Source organism: Euprymna scolopes, chromosome 6 (genome assembly GCF_053919585.1).
Source record: "Euprymna scolopes isolate OS-2025 chromosome 6, ASM5391958v1, whole genome shotgun sequence".
Lineage (NCBI taxonomy): Eukaryota > Metazoa > Mollusca > Cephalopoda > Sepiida > Sepiolidae > Euprymna > Euprymna scolopes.
In genome coordinates, this window is record NC_136487.1 from 16,957,324 (window position 1) to 16,975,431 (window position 18,108).

General features: G+C 33.0%; 2 protein-coding genes across 3 annotated transcripts in view; one reads left to right on the forward strand and one right to left on the reverse strand.

Moving 5' to 3' along the window:
* LOC145277542 (transcription factor E2F5-like) overlaps positions 1 to 17,930 on the reverse strand; it is a 94,801-nt gene extending 76,871 nt beyond the window's left edge. The window contains exon 1 of one of the 2 annotated variants that reach the window (XM_080129009.1): positions 17,761 to 17,930. In XM_080129009.1, coding sequence (XP_079985135.1) covers positions 17,761 to 17,913 — 153 coding nt within the window. In that variant the 5' untranslated portion in view covers positions 17,914 to 17,930. The remainder of the gene's footprint in view (positions 1 to 17,760) is intronic. The other variant, XM_080129010.1, reaches the window with a different exon arrangement.
* Positions 8,224 to 18,108, forward strand: part of LOC145277540 (BTB/POZ domain-containing protein 17-like) — a 64,330-nt gene continuing 54,445 nt past the window's right edge. Inside the window, exons 1-2 of the mRNA XM_080129005.1 lie at positions 8,224 to 8,348; positions 9,450 to 9,493. The gene's annotated coding sequence lies outside the window, so the exon portion shown is untranslated. The remainder of the gene's footprint in view (positions 8,349 to 9,449; positions 9,494 to 18,108) is intronic.

An 18,108-nucleotide genomic window follows, 5' to 3' on the forward strand; every position in this document is an offset into this window, starting at 1 on the left:
ACAGACAAATAAATAAAACAAAAGCACTACCCCTCCTCCAACATACACAACGTCAACCATATCGTTATGTACCTAGAATTCTGCTAGCCTCCCATTTCCGATATGACCTAAAGATGGGTAGGTCGCATTTTCCAGGCTCTTAAGCTAAGGTTAAAAAATGTTTCTATTGAACTTTTGAAATCTATTTTGTGCTAATTACCACGGTTCCCTTATTGCAGCTTTGACCTAAAAACCCGTAACTTAATTTTACCTACCTTGTCATGTTTTTTTTCTCTTTATTGTTCTGAATTCTTTTTTGTCAAATATGCTATTAACAAATACTGTCTTGTTACATGTAAAACGAAAAGAAAAAAAAAAGTCACTTACGAAAACGAGAACCTTCCAAATTAAAACCTTAATCTATTATCTAAACTGAAATGTAAATTACCAAAAATTAAGCCAACTTCACAAATTGATAAAAGTTCATGATTGGATTTTAATTATAAGGTGAAGCTCGAATGATTCAAACTCGAGATAGATAACGCCAAAACATCCCCACATGAATATGAGAGGGGAGATTATCTTCAAACAGCGTCCTGAATTGATAATTTAGCATCGGACTTATACTAAGTAGATATTAATAAGTCCCTCGTACCTATTCCCTTTTTTTTTTTTTTTTTTCTTTAATGGAGAGTAGATAATGCAGTGGATGTGTTATCGGCAGCTCCAGTAACTCTCGTTTCTCCTTTTTTGTCCCTCAGTCCTCATTACAATGACTGATTTTTCTGACAAAGGGTGAAGAAAAAGCTGCTGTAGTCCAAGATGTCGGAAATTTTTCTGTCTATGTCTATCATTGTGGCCATGTCACTAGTAAGGGTGCTGGAGGTAAACGTTTCGTCTGGGCTGACGTTATCCACCTGATAGTCAGGGATCCGAACTTTAGATTAACCACTAAGGAGGCTGTCCTATCAGCAGGTGCAGAGTACTGGAGCTGTTGTATTGCCATTTGGTGAATGGATTTTGGACCATGCAGTAGTCTCTGGTGGGGCCTCTCGATGCCATACTAGTGGGTAATTGTTACAGCTTTACCTTATGTGCTACATAAAAAATAAAAAAAAGAAAAAAAATTTCCTGTCCTTTTCTCTCTTACATTCCCTCTCTATCCTAACAGGCTAGGTAACATACAAATTTCTGTGCATGAAGTCGCCAAGCTAATCAAAAACCTTGATTGCAGTAAAGCAACTGGCCCTGACGGCATCCCAATTATAGTGTTAAAAAAGCTTCAACCAGAACTTGCTCCCATACTTACGAAACTGTTTAAGCATTGCCTTAAGGAGAAGTGCTTTCCAACACCCTGGAAAACCTCATCAGTATGCCCTGTATTTAAGAATTCAGGTTACAAGTCATCTCCCTCTCAGTACAGACCAATAAGTTCCCTGTGTGTCATGAGTAAGTTGCTGGAATCCATATTAAATAGAGAAATAGTCATCAACCTCAGCAGAAATAACCTTCTTAGTGACATGCAATATGGTTTCCGCAGATGTACTAACGGTTATATCTCATCGGATTAGTGAATCTATTGACAAAGGTTTCCTTTCTAGGGCAATTGCTCTTGACATATCAAAGGCCTTCGACAAGGTATGGCATAAGGGCCTACTTCACAAAATCTCCAGCTACGGTATAACTGGAAATGTTTTCTCAGTTATTAAATCATTTCTCTCTGATAGGTTCATAAGAGTAGTAGTTGATGGACAAAAATCAGAAGCCTGCAGTATTAATCAGGGGTCCATCCTGGGCCCAACTCTTTTCCTGATCTACATCAATGATCTCCCTAAACACATACTTAAATCATTCGTTGACATCTATGCTGATGACACAACCATCTATGGCAACACATCAAAGGCTGTAAATGACAAAGTTCTGATTCTCTCTCCTCTGATCTCGAGTGCGTGGTTCAGTGGAGGAAGACGTGGCTGGTTACCTTTAATGCATCTAAAACCAAGCTCCTTTCTTTACATCAACGCTCTAATCCCCATCTGGCATCAATTGAAATGGATGGCTCTCATCTAGGAGAAGCCCCATGTTTTGACAAGCTTCTGGGCTTGACCTTTACTCATGATCTGAAATGGAACACGTACATCAAGTCTGTTGCCAAGGTCGCTGGAAAGATGGTGGGATCCTTCTACCGCTCCAGAAGATATCTCACTACTGATGTAATTCTCTATATAAAAGCCAAGTACACCCAAGAATGGAATACTGCTGCCATATCTGGGCAACAAAACAACCTATCCTGCCTTGACAGAGTACAAAATAGACTCCGTGGCTTAGTGGGGGATGCCCTTTTCTCTTCCCTGCAACCTCTCTCCCTCAGAAAAGACGTTGTGAGCCTATCTTTGTTTTATTGTTATTTCCATGGCAGGTGCTCGTCTGAGCTCCAATCTCTAGTCCCCCCCTCGCCAATCTTTTACGAAAAACACCCGTCTAGCTGAAACCACTGTCAAAAATTTTTCCCACTCTTTATCTGTGCCTAAATCAAGATTCCATAAACAAAGCTTCTTTCTTAGAACTGCACGCCTGTGAAACTGTTCCATCTGCCTGCTTCCCACCTGACTACAACCTGGATGTCTTCAAGTCCAACGTAAACAAATTCTTGATGAACCGCCCCCTTAAGTAGACACTTTTATTAAATCCCCATACTAAAAAAAAAAAAAAAAAAGCAGAAAAATGAACATTACGTGAAAAATGGCTTAAATAACACTGGTTCAATATTTAAATTTAAAAAAAAAAAATCTCACACCACGATTCAAACCCAAAAAGTTTAGATAACCAACTGAGTTAACGCAACGTACATGAAATTTAGTCAGTTTTTCAACTATTTAAAGTAAGTCAGGTCATGACTTCATCTGACGCATGCGTAGAACCGGTCATCACTATGAGAGGACCGTTTTTGTTGACAACGTCGAAAATTGTCGATTTCGGGGTAAAAAAAAAAAAAAAAAAAGTTTTTGGCCAATTTTTCGATATTTTTCGAGCGAAGGATGGAGCTTCAATATGATAGAGTTTGTGAATTTTTGTTGTGCCTATCGAAAGTTTTTAGCGGACACACAAATACACATACATTTTTGCTTTTATATTTATAGATAGACTAGCGGGAGTACCCAGTGTTGCCTGGGTGTTTAGAGGTGTGTATGTTGGGGTAAATCAAAACAAAAGAATAAGCGAAGTAATAACCCTGTTTAAATATTATATAAAAAAAAATATTAAAACTTCTTAAAGTCATTGCTCGGGTGTTTGTAGGTGTGTGCGTGTTTGGGTAAAAAAAAGTTTTGGTAGGTAGGATCGAACAGAAGCCTTGAGGCGAAGGTGGAAAATAAAGTGAAAAAAAAAAAAAAAAAAAATGAACAGGAAATGAAAAGCATTTTAATTTAACGATTAAAAAGTTAAATAACAGCATAAATTTAATGAGATCAAACATCATGCCATAGGGGAAAGAAACGACGCACCTTAACTTTGGCTGCAAGCCAGTTTCCTCCAACATGCTGGGGAAAACCAGCTCCCCATAAAAAAGGGGGAGTGTACAAATGAATAGCAATTTTATGATACAACGCCCCCCCCCCCAATCGATCAAAGCTGATTGCTTTTCTGGACCTCCGGTACGAGTGCCAGGGAGCTTCGTTTGCTCTGGATTCAGTTTCGGTTATATACGGAAAAGCCAAACAAACACACGGAGATTTAAAAATCGCGAAATAGTGTGCAAGAGTCGCCCAAATTAAAGATACATACCAACCCCTTTTGGAAATCTGAGATATTATAATTTAGGTAGCATATAAAAAGTTCTAAGAAACAGTTTCCTTTATTCATTACTAATAAATATATTGATCAGGATTAAATATTAAAACTGAAAAAAAAAACTTTAACACCAACTAATGTTCACCAAAAATTAGGTAAAACAGACTTTGAATGCAAGTTGTCAACATTTATTGCAAAAAGCATCTTTATAAATAAAATTGGCACTTCTATTCAATTTGAAATGGTAAATTAAAACATTGTTATAAGTTGGATCATCAGTTTGGTGAGCTTGTGCAACATGAAAAGGAAAATAGGTCAAATAGCTTTGTCATCCATTCAAGTTTAGTCCTTTGATAGCAAGTCATACACAACAAAGAAAGCAGAAGGGAGGGGGGGACTAGTGAGGAATAGCGGCTTTGTAAAAATCACTTGAGATGCTGACTAAGTTGAAAATAAGTGAAATCGCTTTTTTCTGACTAAATTTATGTAAAATATACAAGTATGTACTTTTGTATATCGGAGAAATACCAGAGTGCTCAATTAGATTAAGCCATACCATAGACTTTAATGTTAATCGAATTAATGTATATTAAGTGCTAATTAACTATTAACACCAGTACTTTCAGAAAAAACACTGAAAGTTCAATCCAGAGGGGGGGAGGTCAAAATTCTCTTCAGACAACGGTTTTAAAATGACTATATGCTCGTGTAGTACGTTTCAAAGGTTAGTTGATTAACACTCAAAATAAGGCCATCATGGCAATGATGGTGCACAGAGGTGATTTTAAAATTTACAATTCAACTAAACAAAATGGCTGACTTTGTGTACACATTAACAAATTATGGTTGAATGACGTGTACACACTAGCATTCAATCATTGAAATACTAAAAACTATCTTGCCATTCGATCAATACTTCAAATGTGAATTTCTTCATCTATAATCTCGAATCAGCAAATTTTCACGTTTTCCACTTTGTATTTGTTACTCGAAATGTAAACAGCCTATAAAAATTGCAACCCTATATTTAAATAATACTAGCTGGCTGCCTGGTGTTGCCAAGTTGTACAATATGCTTATACATGATATTTTAATTTATGCAGATTGCGTATGTATTATTATAGAATCAATTCTCTATCGATTATTACATATTATGAGGAACAATTTACTCCGTGGACTAATTCGCAAATAAATAAAATTGAAAAAATGATAATGATAATGTCTGTCAAATTTCGTCTGTTTGTTTACAATATTATGTCAGCTGATATTTGGTCTTGACAATATTAAAAATTGTCTTTCTTCTCATAGTGTAAAATATTCCCCTGAAAAATTAGGTTTTTTTTTTTTACTAGAAGGAAGACTTAAGATCGGATGAATTTCTATACAAAACATATCTAAGAACACTGCTAGTTGCAAAAGATAGGCTCAGCTGGTTCGGAACCTTGGAACACGAATACGACTGACTTTTATATAAGAGAAGATATCTACTTGCCCGATTTAGCCATAATAAACCTTTCTCTAAGTAGATTATCTTTGCCTCTTTATAGCCTATGATCTTGATTTGCTGTATATTTTGATCTCCTCACTTTGCTGTTGATTTAGGGTTTCTATTTGAGATGTAGCTTCAGTAAAAATATCTCAAACGATCGTACACTGATTGGTTATTGATATTTGAGCTTAAATCAATGGTTTTCCCATATTATATATAAGAAAATATAGGTAGATAATAAAATTATATTAGAACGTTATTACATTATCATGTTAATAAGGATGAGGGTGGTTATAACAAGTGAAAGGAACATTAGGGAGGAATTATTTTATGATATTTTATTTTCTACTTTTTATACTCCATTTTTTTTCTGTCCCTTATGTCTACTTCCTATCTTTATTTTGTTTCATTCTCTATTCCTTATTTTCCTCAGCTATAATCTACACCTTTCCTCTTATTAAGTACTGTGGGTATCCAATTCCAGCCCTACTAAATACCCTTCCCGCTTCACCTTTAAAATTATTCATAATGATCTCACTCCCCTCTCCCCACTTTTCGTTCTAAACTTTCCCCATTCCTAACATTAAATTGTATATAAAATCAGCATAGTCTTCCTTGCTCTTACTCTTGTATAATGCAGATATTTTTCTCCTCTTCTGATGAGAAGCATTTAGCTTCGAAATGTCATGGCCTAAAAAGGTTCCCCCCCCACTCGTTTCCCTTACTGTAATCACTCATCCTTATTTAGAATATTTATTAATAATCTAACAGTTCTAATGTAACTTGAATTATTATTTCCCCATCTTTTCTTATAATTGGCTGTCTCAATCGGGTAGAGCTTCATCTATCCAGACAGATTAGCCCTTTCTCTCCGGGAAAAAAAAAAAAAAAAAAAAAAAAAAAAAACTTTTTCAAGTTTTTTTTTATATATTATAGTAAGTTATAAAATGTATATGACGATTAAGCTACACTGAATATTCCGCGTTTCATCACTCTAGGACTCTTCAGGCTTATGCGCAAATTTTGTGGTTGTTTGTTATTTTTATATACGCATCTTCTATTGAGATTTTAGTTAGCCAATCAGCTTTCTAGCATAAGATACTATATATATATATAACTTACTAACTAGCTCTACGTATTGAGCACTTTTGAAGTAAATACTTCAAGTTTACGCATAAATTTATACTTTCGTATATTAATTTTATGTGAGTAAATTAAGTAAGCAAGTCATTATGAAACTATAATTTTATTTTGGTAATATCGTCCTAATCTTTTCAGGAAATTATTGGTGTAACCATCTTACATAACTTAATACATTGACGATTGACGATATGCACAAAATTTTAAATACTTCCAAGAGAAGCTATTCTTCGGAGAGATTTTATTATTTTCATTACCTCCTTTTATTATAACGAACTGGGGAGGGAATATATCCATTCTAAATGTTTTGCTTACCTGGAAAAAATCTTTTCAGAAAGAAACTTGTGAAATGAAATATAGTGTAAAAGAGAAAGAAAATATGATAGTTTGAATCAAACATCGATGTCAAATGGATTGCTATTTAGGTTTGACTGAAAAAATAACTATAGAAAAAAGTGTGTAGCTAACGCAATTGAAAATATAAAAGCTACGTTGTCCTTTTCATAAATTATATATAAAAAGATAAACTCTTAACTTTAAAAGACTCGACTATGTTGGATTTTTTGAACGGCACATTTTACTTTCATAAATTTTTTGAAAAATTAACTTTTTAAATTAAAACTAAAAAGAAATTATTAGTCTTGAGGCTTCAAAATTACTTTTTGAATTTAGATGTGTCACGATTAATAAAAACAAAGGCAGACACTTTAAATTATGAAATTCCAAATTTTAAAGTCAAATGGGATTTCTGACAAAAGAATTAAGTCAAAGGTGCATAGATTAGTGATCTTTTAAACAAACGCATTCCAGGTGGCATCGGAATTAGAATATAAATTTAAAAAAAAAAAATAAATTGATCCAATAGACGTGCGAGATATCTTTAACAACAACAACAAAAAAATCATCCACAATTACGTTCTAATATACTGCGTTTAAAAAAATGACGGACCCTTAATTTCAGTTAAAAAAGTTAGTTTGTTATACCGAATTGGTCGCACAACTCTTTCACATTAAAAACATACGATAAAACTAAAATTAAGTAAAAATAGAATTTATTGAACTGTCATTTTTCTACTGGATCATTTTTCGTAATGTATACTAATTTCGCCATGACACGCAAGTACGTAGTAATTTTTTCACCCGAAATGCATTAGTTTAGAAAAACAAAACAAAACGGCAATCCATGCAAGCACCAAGTCAAGTATTATGGATGGATCATATATGCTCCCTAAATCAATGGGATTTTCCTCTCATGTGGCACTGTCGTATCAAAGAACTCGAAAAGACATCGATGGATTTTGTTTGAAGTTGGATACAAAATGCCTTTAAACCTTCACACCAAATTATATATATATATATATATATATATATATATATATATATATATATATATATATATATATATATATATATTATAAATAATGTCCAGACTCCAGCTCCCAAAATGGGAGGATGATCGCCAAAGTCAACTATATCCCAGTCAGGGTGACGGGCGACCGACTATAATCCGCCCCCCCCCCACTTCGAAAGAAGATAATGTTTGGGAGGACTGCCTCCTGAAACTGAGTAGAAGTATTTTTGAAACGTGCGTGTCGTCTGTTCTTTGGCGAAGTACGAGGACGGGGGCGGGCATACATAAAAGACAAGAACGAGTTCAAGTGCAGGAGAAGCCAGGCTAACAGAGGCAGAAGATGAACCTGCTAACTTGGGGGGGGGGGGGTTACCGTATGTATATAGTCGTACTCCTCTGCTCAGTAACTCACCAGTCACCACTTGCTTTCCTTCCTCTTCTGCAACACTTGACCAACCACTTTTTTTTAACAACAACTTGTGTTACTTCTGACTTGCTCCTCTCCACGAGGGTAAAATTAAACAAAGTTTGTTTTTAGAATGGAGGGAAAATCCAGCTCTCAACAAAAAAGAAAAAAAAAAACTCAGGGATTTCTATTAGGTACGAAAAAGTTGTCAAAAAACAAATGTTATTAATGGCAAGATAAGTTATTTAAAGTAACTTACTTTTCTATCTAACTGGATAAGTGTTTTTAGTTAATGTAAAATGTTTATTCGTTAAAAAAAAGAAAAAAAGTAAGATTGGTCGCTACTGAAAAACGAACACATGACCGCGATGTCACATTATTGAAGTCTCGATAATCACATCAAAATAAGAAATTAAAAAAATGATGGTAGAAACCCACCAATAAATGTCACGTTAGCATTTATTGGGTGGGTTTCTACCACCATTTTGTTTTATTGAATAAAATGTCATCAATCGTGCGAAATGTTCAATCAGTATTTCGTTTAATTTTCGATTTTTGAGCGATTATCAAAGCTCGCCATGGCTCTAACTATAATTTTGTTTTTCGTTCAGACTCGAAAGTAAAAAAAAAAAAAAAAAAAAAAAAAAACTTTAAGTTAAAACATTTTTTTTTTTTTTTTGCTTTATTGGCTATTCTGAAAAATCATTGGTATTTTTTTAGATTGGGTCCAGTTCCAGTTCACCCACCTCCGCAATTTTCTTTTAGATGACTTTTCTAAGTTTTCTACTATGCTGAATACGGAAATCGCATTGAAATTTTGCAGAAATAAGTAGTTATCGAGATTAAAAAGTTGTATTATGCATTGTATTCTTTGGCGGCCATCGTTTTTACGCGCGTGCGCGCTCCATAAACAATTCTACGCTCGTAACAAAGATGGCCACCAAAGAATACAATGCATAAGACACCTTTTTATATCTCGATAACTAATTATTTCTGCAAAATTTCAAGGCGAATTTCGTATTTAGCATGGCCGAAAACCTAAGTCGTCATTTAAAAGAAAATCGTGGAGGTGGACCTAATCTGAAAATTTAACAAATCATTTTTTCCTATATTTATCGTCAAAAATTACATTCGTAAAAAATAAAATAAAGCTAAAATCTCTGTGTTTGGTCCCCACGCTGACAACAAAACAATTGTGCAATTACATCATAGAATTGAAAGTATAATTCTTTCGAGTAGAGTTCATTTTAAAAGTAAAATGACCACCCATTTTTTTTTTTTTTTTTTTTAAACAGAACGAGATGTGCAAGTTTAGAATGAACAAAAAAATCTTTACCATGTAAGTACCTGCCACAGAAAGAAAATGTTATTTTATTTTTAAATATTTTAAAAATCACTTAAAATGATCAAATAGTTTTGGGGGTTTGTAGTTTTGTTTTAAGGTCAAATTTTGGAGAAAAAAAAAAAAAAAGACGTTTTTTGATCTAGCACGTTCAATAAATAACGGGGAGACAACTCAATTCGAATTACTGAGATAAAAATGAGCCCTGTAATGGCTACAATTTACTATTAAAATAGTATTTTTTTTAAAACTACGATACTAGTGCACTTATTGATCCGTGCTGAAATAACGTTATTTAAAAAGCCATTCTTAACACGGGAGGGGAGGGTGTTTTGTACCTATTCTTACAATTGAATAAAAAAAAAATAAAATAAAATAAAACTTTAATTAAACTTGGAAATACGATTTAAAAAAAATAGCGCGGATCAGTAAGTGCATTGCATTAGCACCAAAACTACTTTTATGTGAATTTTGGAATGACATTTTCGTTCCGTGACAAGTATAAAGATTTTTAGGCAAATGTGTAGTTTAGCGGCGTAAATTATTTGATAGACAAAAAATTATAATTATATACATTTTTATATAAAACGCATTATTAGACCCTAAAACCAGAAAAAAAATTATTTTTATTATTTTTATTAGATTAAAATGTACGATATTCGAGGTCGCCATATTGTTTTTAAAATTTGGCCTTTCTAAGATTTGACAGATTATACTTTTTTTACGCTCTTTAATGAACTTTTTGGCCGTTATATATATATTTGGGTTTTTTTGTAATGAAAGGGCGTAAAAAAGGCCAAATTTCAAAAGCAATAATGCAATGCACTAAGCTTGCAGCCGGCCTTGAATGTCGTACATTTACTCTAATAAAAAAAATGAAAAAAATAAAATGAATTTTTTTTTCTTGTCTTATTTCAGCTTTTGAGTCTAATAATGTTTTATATGAAAAAAAAAAAAAATTTATAATTTTTTTGTTTCGCAAATAATTTACGCCGCTAAACTACACATTTACCGATTTTTCTGTATTTGCTGATGGGTTGAATTTGTATTTGATAATTAGGTTGAATTCTAAATAAGAATTGAACGAGTAACTATTCTGTGTTTCCAAAACATCTACCATAATTTAGGAGTGTATTTTTTTGGTTGTTTATTTAAGGGTTCTATTGAAAACGAATAAAGTTAAGCTTATCACCTTTAAAATGACGACTTTTAACGGGTTTCGGGTATGCTGAAAACGAATATCGCATTTAATATTTTTCGTTGCTCGCATGGGAGGCAAAAGGTAAAATTTGGTCATTTTTTTTTAATGATCCAGACTGTTACGAGTTAGTAATAAAACTTAGCTATTTTGACGTAAATTATTTTACAATAAATTTCAAATGTAATCCAACGGAAGAAAAACGGTTAGATTTATTGAATAAAAATATTTGAATTAAAAAAAAACGAACCGTGACGATGAAAGTGAAAGCATTAACTTTTAATGTCGAAGTCTTTTCTCCACTAATCACGCGACAGAAATAAAACTGAGTGAAATATGTTTCCACTCAGTGTTGGGGGGGGGACACTCCTAGGCATTACCTTCTGAGAGGTAAATTGGTTTATTGACGATTACAACTACCAAGAACTTGTAGACGTTAAATAGATCGCAAAGGTGAAATTTTGAAGTCTTCAGGCCAGAACCACAGTGCAATAACATCTAATCTGGTAGATCTCAAGAAACAATTCTCCTATGCATTACCGCATTATTTGAGAGGGTGTGGTTATGAGTGATCGCCTGAGGAGTCACCACCGAAAACGCCGACGAGTCCGATCATGGCTAATTTTGTACTCATTCAAAGTGCTCCCTTTCTGGGAGTTGCATTCCCTCACTATAAACTGGCCTTATGCTTGACTCCGCAATGAGGAGGGCAGGGCGTAGGTGTGTCAAACTTCGTGAAAAATATTGAATAATTCGCCCCCGTCTTTCCAAGCTTATAACTACTCGAAAAATGTAATTCAAACCCTATTTTTCCCCAAATTAAAGGAGCAAGGGCCAAGGTGTCATTTAAAAAAAAAAAATACAAACGTGGTTAAAAAAAAAAAAGGGGGGGTAAATTAGAATATATTATTGATTTATCTTCAATTTGTGATATATAAAACTTTGGTACATAAATTATTTACTTTTTAATAGACATTTCAAAATAGGGGAGGGGCGTGAATTTAAAAAAAAAAAAAAAAAAGTTTGTCTAAAATTAAACAAACTAAAATAAACTGAATATAATTTAGACTAAATTATATTCAGTTTATTGGAAAGAGCATAAAATTTCACATTGACCCTGAAAATATCGTAAAAATACAATCAATAGAAAACTTTGGATAGATTTTTAAAGTTTAAAAATTGAAAAATACTGAACTCGTAAAATTCAATTAATTTCATTACGGTTTGTTTTTTAATAAAAAAATATTTCTATTACTTTTTATACAACTTTAATAGTTTATTTTAAAAGTATAATCCATAAAGAAAATAAACAACCCACTTTTAAAAGAGAAATTACGAGTTTTTTTATATTTTATTCGCAGTTTCGTGTTAGGGGTGTCAAAAGGATCTTGTACAGTTTTTATAGAAAGTACAAGAAAATTTCAAAATAAAACAAATATAAAATTTGAAAATTATAGTTTTCTATTTGATTTCTAAAAGGCAATTTGAGGAATTGAATATATTGGACTGGTTGAAAGAAAAAGTGACAAACTTTTGTTTTGAACAATAAACTTTGATAGTTGCCCAGTAGTGGTACCTGGTATATTCTGGGTAGTGGGCACTGGGCCCCAGCCAGTGCCACTGGGGCCCAGTGGCCACTGCCCAGAATATACAGAAAAATATGTACGTATTTCAGTACTATTTTCGGAGTATGTTTTTTTTCTGTGATGGTACCTATTTACAATGCCTCCCCACGGGACAGGGGAGTTTTTTAGCGTGGAGAAAAGACACAAAAATAAAAAATTGTCTCAGTCGTGAAGAAGGACTGCTTAGTGCTTCTTCTCCTCCACCGAAAGAGAACAAGAAATGGAAGTGCACCAGCCACGGCACTGCACTGCCACTGCACCATCTGAAGAACATCCGGGATTGACCGAGTAAAAAGATGAAAATAATTCAAAATATATTTTGATAGCATTGAAAATTTCGTTCTATAATCAATGTGTATGAAAGACTCGTCATTTTTCCCCCTTTTCAATTAAAATGAGAAAAAATTTGATTAATATTAAAATCTTGATTTTTTTTTAATTGAGCAACCATAAGAATAAAATGACGTTTGTTCTAATATTATATTAAACCTTTTCTGCCCTCGATCAGTGGGGAGAGATCTTTCTAGACGGAAAGAATCTCCCCCACTATCCAGAGTGCCCTTCTTTGGGGAGTTGGATTTTTCCCCCACATTAAAAACCGACCTTGTGTTTAACTTTGCCCTCGTGGGGAGGCAAGTAAATACTAAATAGGAACCATAAGAATATATTTTTTTTATCTAATGACCAGTGAATAAGTTTTGTTTATTTAATAGAAATTTAAGTTCATTTAAAAAAAAAAAAAAAAAAAAAAAAAAGCTAAAAGAAATCCTTCAAATTTCAAAAATATTTTATTAAAAATTATGTTCTGGAATTTTTAGACGATTGATATTTTGTATTATTCGAACGGTTATAGGTTTTTCATCTTTTTTATTGAAACAAAAATAGCCAAGATAAAAATAATAGTCCGAATAATACAAATACTTATTAAACGATTGTTATAGAAAGAAATTTGAGTTACAATTTTATTTTTACATCGACGTAACTGCCTCTCTGCCAACAAAGAGCTATAATAACGTTCAGAATATAAAAATAAAAACCACCACGTGCGAATCCATGCTTCGCTTAAAGAAACAAATCTGGCGAAATTCATCTCACAGGAAAGAACCTCAAAAGTTAAGCGGTGGGGGGGGGGGTATTTCCTGAGGATTCTGGTAACCCTACAAGTTGGGGAATGCCGAGGAGTTTTAAATTCAGAGATTTAAATTTTTTTTTGTAAATAGCTTTATGCTGATCCGTCCACCTTGCGTGTGGCACATTCCTTCGGGCTTATATCAGAGTGGTCTATTGTTTTTTTTTTGGGGGGGGGGGGGATCTTCCCAAGCATTGCCTCTTTTGAGTTTATTGCCAGTTGCCCGAGGACCCCCCTCCCCAAACATAAGAAATGCTTCTATCCAAACTGACCCTTTCGTGTTTTTTTTTTTGTTTTGTTTTTTTTAATGGTGGCGATCTGAATTCCCGTAATGAACGTTGCCGCTGTGGGAAGATGGGATGAGAAAGTTAAATATTTTGCGTTATTTAAAAAAAAAAGAAATTTTTTAAGTGTGACATCTTGCTATGTGGGAGGTGGGGGGGGCGCAATAGTTTGGCAGGTGCGAAAGACAAACAAAAAATGTTAAATAATTTGAAATTTTAATAATCGTTAAATACAGATTTTCTTTGATCTTTATTTTTATTACCCAAACTACAATAATCTTCTCCATAGCTCTTTTGGAGAGAGGGGTCCATAAGCGAGTTATTTAATTTGAAAACTTGGGACCCGACCTAATATAAACGATCCTTAAACTGGCTTATGCTTTAAAAACAAACTTGTACAAAAGCAATGTTTTCGTTTTTAAAATTTTTTGATGAATCAGAATGATAGGCGACTCGAATTCTGCAAACACAAAAATTATTCTATTTCTTGAAAAAAAAAAAAAAATACAACACGATTCTATTTTGCTACGGACTTCGAGTCGCCTGTTCTTCACTTGTTTTATCTTTATTCTGTTTAACATTCTCACTTTTTAAGGTAATCGGGCAGACCTGAAGAATCTTACCCCCACTCTTATTTCTCAATTTTTTCAGTTTATTATTACCAGTCTACTAGACTAGTAAAAAAAAATAAAATAAAATAGTTAATATTTAAATTTTTTTTGGGGGGGGGGGGACTCAAGTTTTAATGCAACGTTCTAGTAAATCAACGTTTTAATGTCAATTTTCATAAATGTAGCCCCCCTCCTCTTTTAAACGGTTTTTCTGATATTTAAAAAAAAACTAAATTTAATAAAAAAGCTAAATTCGGGAAATTTAGCCTAAATCGTTGAATGGTTCTAAAATGAGCGATCAATTTACTAGAACGTAAATTAGAAACTGGGCGCCCCCTTATAAATATTGATTTTTTTTTTTTATAATCTGGTGTCCATTCAATAATCCGCTGGAAAAAAAAAAAAAAATTGTAAGACAAAATAGAGAGTGAGGGCAAAATTCTTCAGGTCTGCTAGTATTCGATTTCATCGGAAATCTGAGCTTTCCTCAAACTTTATTGCTTAAAATTTTTGTAAGTTTATATAAAAATGCTTTTAATAAGTATTCATTTGACATGTTATTGTTGATCAACGAAATCAGCTTTGTTGTGCATTTAAAAAAAAAAAAAAAAAAAAAAAAAAAAAGGGAAACTGGTTGGGAGGACTGAAGAAAAAAAAATTAAATTATACAACTAAGGTCATAATGAATGAAAAAAATGGAACTCATGAAAAATTTTTAATTCACGGTTATACATAGGATATTTTTATGAAACAAATATGCATTCATGCCATTATCACTGAGAAAAGTGGATTTTTTGTCAAACAAGTTCGTGGAAAATACGTCAACTTAACCAGCGTGAATCAATGGAATACATGGTCCGGGGGGGGGGGGGTCGGAGAATTCCTACCAGTTCGATCACGTAAACTTTTCACCCATCCAAGAGTTAGGGAGGGGGCTCGTCGCATCCACTCTTCGTGAGAAAAACTAATATTACTATTTTCTTAGATTAAAAAAAAAAAAAAATGCAAACATAGGGAGATTGCTTATTTTTTTTTCTTTTTTAAATTGGATGAAAAAAAAAAAAAAAAAGTTTTCAAAAGCTAGTTATTTTTCCTGTCTGCTTCCAAGAGTTAGAATATTAATATAAATCGTGCTGAAATAGTTCAAAAAGAAAAAATATATATCTGAACATGGGGAGGGAAAAGGTGTTTTGTAACTTCTGTACTTTCAACTTTCGGGCCAAGATCAAAGTGTAGTAATTATTACTGTATTAGCGTATTGTATTACTAAGTAATACAATACACTAATATGTTTCAGACTGTTGTGCAGTAGTGCACTTCAATTTCTTGTTCTCTAAGTGAAGGAGAATTCCTTCACGACTGAGACTATTTTTGTTCATTTTCTCCACGTAAAAAAAAAAAAAAAAAAAAAAATGACCCCAGTGACACCCAGTGTCTATTAATATAAAAAACGTAAAAATTGAATTGAACTTGAAATCCTAAAAAGCAAAAAAAAAATAAACAAACACTATACGTTTTCTGCACAAGTACAGAATATATTATTGGTAAAATTACCAAGAAAAAATTATTTCCAAGGAAATTTAAGTTACGAAAAATATCAATAATAAACAAAAATATTGAAATAATGTTTTAAGAATTACTTTTTAACTAAACATCTAAATAACGCCAATGCTGTCAAATTTGATTTTAAATAAATCAAAATAAACAAAGTACGGAAAAAACAAAACAGTTTTCAAAAACGTCGATCGAACGTGTCCTATCGAAGATCGTTAGTTATAATGACAACTGAAAAATTCTCCAAGCCGCCATGTGTGCATGGTTTGGCCGAACGCAATGTATGAATGAAACGACTCTAGTCTCGTATCCATTGATATCTATATGGGTCATATAGTAGTAGCAACACCGTTTCTTTTTATTTCAACAGGAAAATGGCGGAGAAGATCTTTTGGAGTTTCTTTTGGAAACTTCGGGCATGAGAACGAAATCTTAAATCTAGTTAATTATTTATAGGAGGGGAGAGTAACAATTTTTTTTTTTCTTTCTACCATTTGTAAGCAGACAGCATGCTTGATTAATCTGAAAACAAAAAGTAAATTCGACGGTATGTGTTCAATCCCGGCCGAAGGTAGTACGAAAACACTAACTTTTTTTTTTTTGTGTGTGTGTCTTCAGCATAGAGGCCGCATTATGTGACGATTTAAATAATTTATTTTTAAAAAAAATCATCGATTTCGGGTGGAGGAGGTAGGTACTGGTCAGTTTATTGTAAAAATCAGTGTAGCTGAAAAATGTATTTCTTTGTAGAGGCGAAAACACCGGTTATAAACTAAGTGTCGATTGAATATTGGTGCAGGATTACACACACACACACACACGTGTGTGTGTGTTAAGCGATAATAGTCTGTAAAAAAATAAATAAATAAATAAATAAAATAAAAACATGCGGCCTCTATTTCGAATCTCCACGTTAAATTTAATTTTAAGAAATGAGCCAACATTTAAATAGAAAATAAAAAATGTCAAACTTATTATTTATACTGAGAAAAAAAGAGGGAAAGGAATTTACGCGACTAAAATAGTAATCAACTAAAAAAAAAAAAAAAAAAAAGTATAAATGAATTAGGTTTATCGGAAAAAATGAAATAAATAATTTAACTTTTCACGTGAATCCAAAAACAAAGTGGGGCAAAAGAAAAAAAAAAAGAAAATTGCAAAAACAACCATCGAAATATAAATATTTTTCTGACATATATATATATATATATATATATATATACACACACACACAGGTTGAGAAAAAAAAAAAAATATATATATATATATATATATATATACACACAAGTTAAAACTTTTTTTTTTTAAGTAATCGGGATAAGTCAATATAAAACTATTTTTTTCGATAGACTAAAACTTATAGTGTGTAAAAAGGAAAGTGATAGATACTTAGATTATAAGGGGGGGGGCGTCAAGGAGGAGATTGGATTATGCGTATATTCGTCACTAAAGGACGAAAGAGAGAGCATCACAAATAAATTAAACATATTCATCAGAAAAACAATGAAAGAAAATAAGATTGAAAGATCAAGTAATAAATTGGGATTAAATATAAAACAGAAAACGCAAACGCCGAAACAGATAAACATAGTTATAAAAAAAAAAAAATTAGACGACTTCTCGAACGTGAGGGTGTTTAAGTAGAGGGGGAGGCAAGCTTATAAGGTTTCTAGAGAGAGGGGGCCCAAGAGAGAAGGGTCGTATATAAAACGAGGCGGAGAAGAAATGCGTGAGAACGTCATCATCCGTATCTCTGTCAACTACTCAGTCGGGCTGGTTTATCATTCATTTATCTGTAAGGATTTTGCATATAGTATCAGCTTGATAAATGAAGGCAATCAAAGAATAGTGTAACATGCTCACCACTTTGAGATCGAGTACTCCATCCTTGGCCTCTTGTAGCAAGGACACAAACTTGGTGGTCAAAAGACCGAGGCTCTTTTCGTGTCTGCTAGGTGTATGGTCGGTAGCGGCCATCATACAGCCAGCAAGAGCAACGGTTGGTTCGCACTGCATGCTGGGTAATAATAATATAAAAAAAAAAAAAGGAGCTGCTGCTGATGTACGATCTTCCTTTTCCATTAACCTCCCCCTCCCCTTCACTTCACTTCCGCTAACATTATTCCCTTCCCCCTCGCTGTCTTTCTCTCTTTCTCTATCTAAACACCTTAAATTATTGCAAATATAGGACCTTTATATATATATATATAT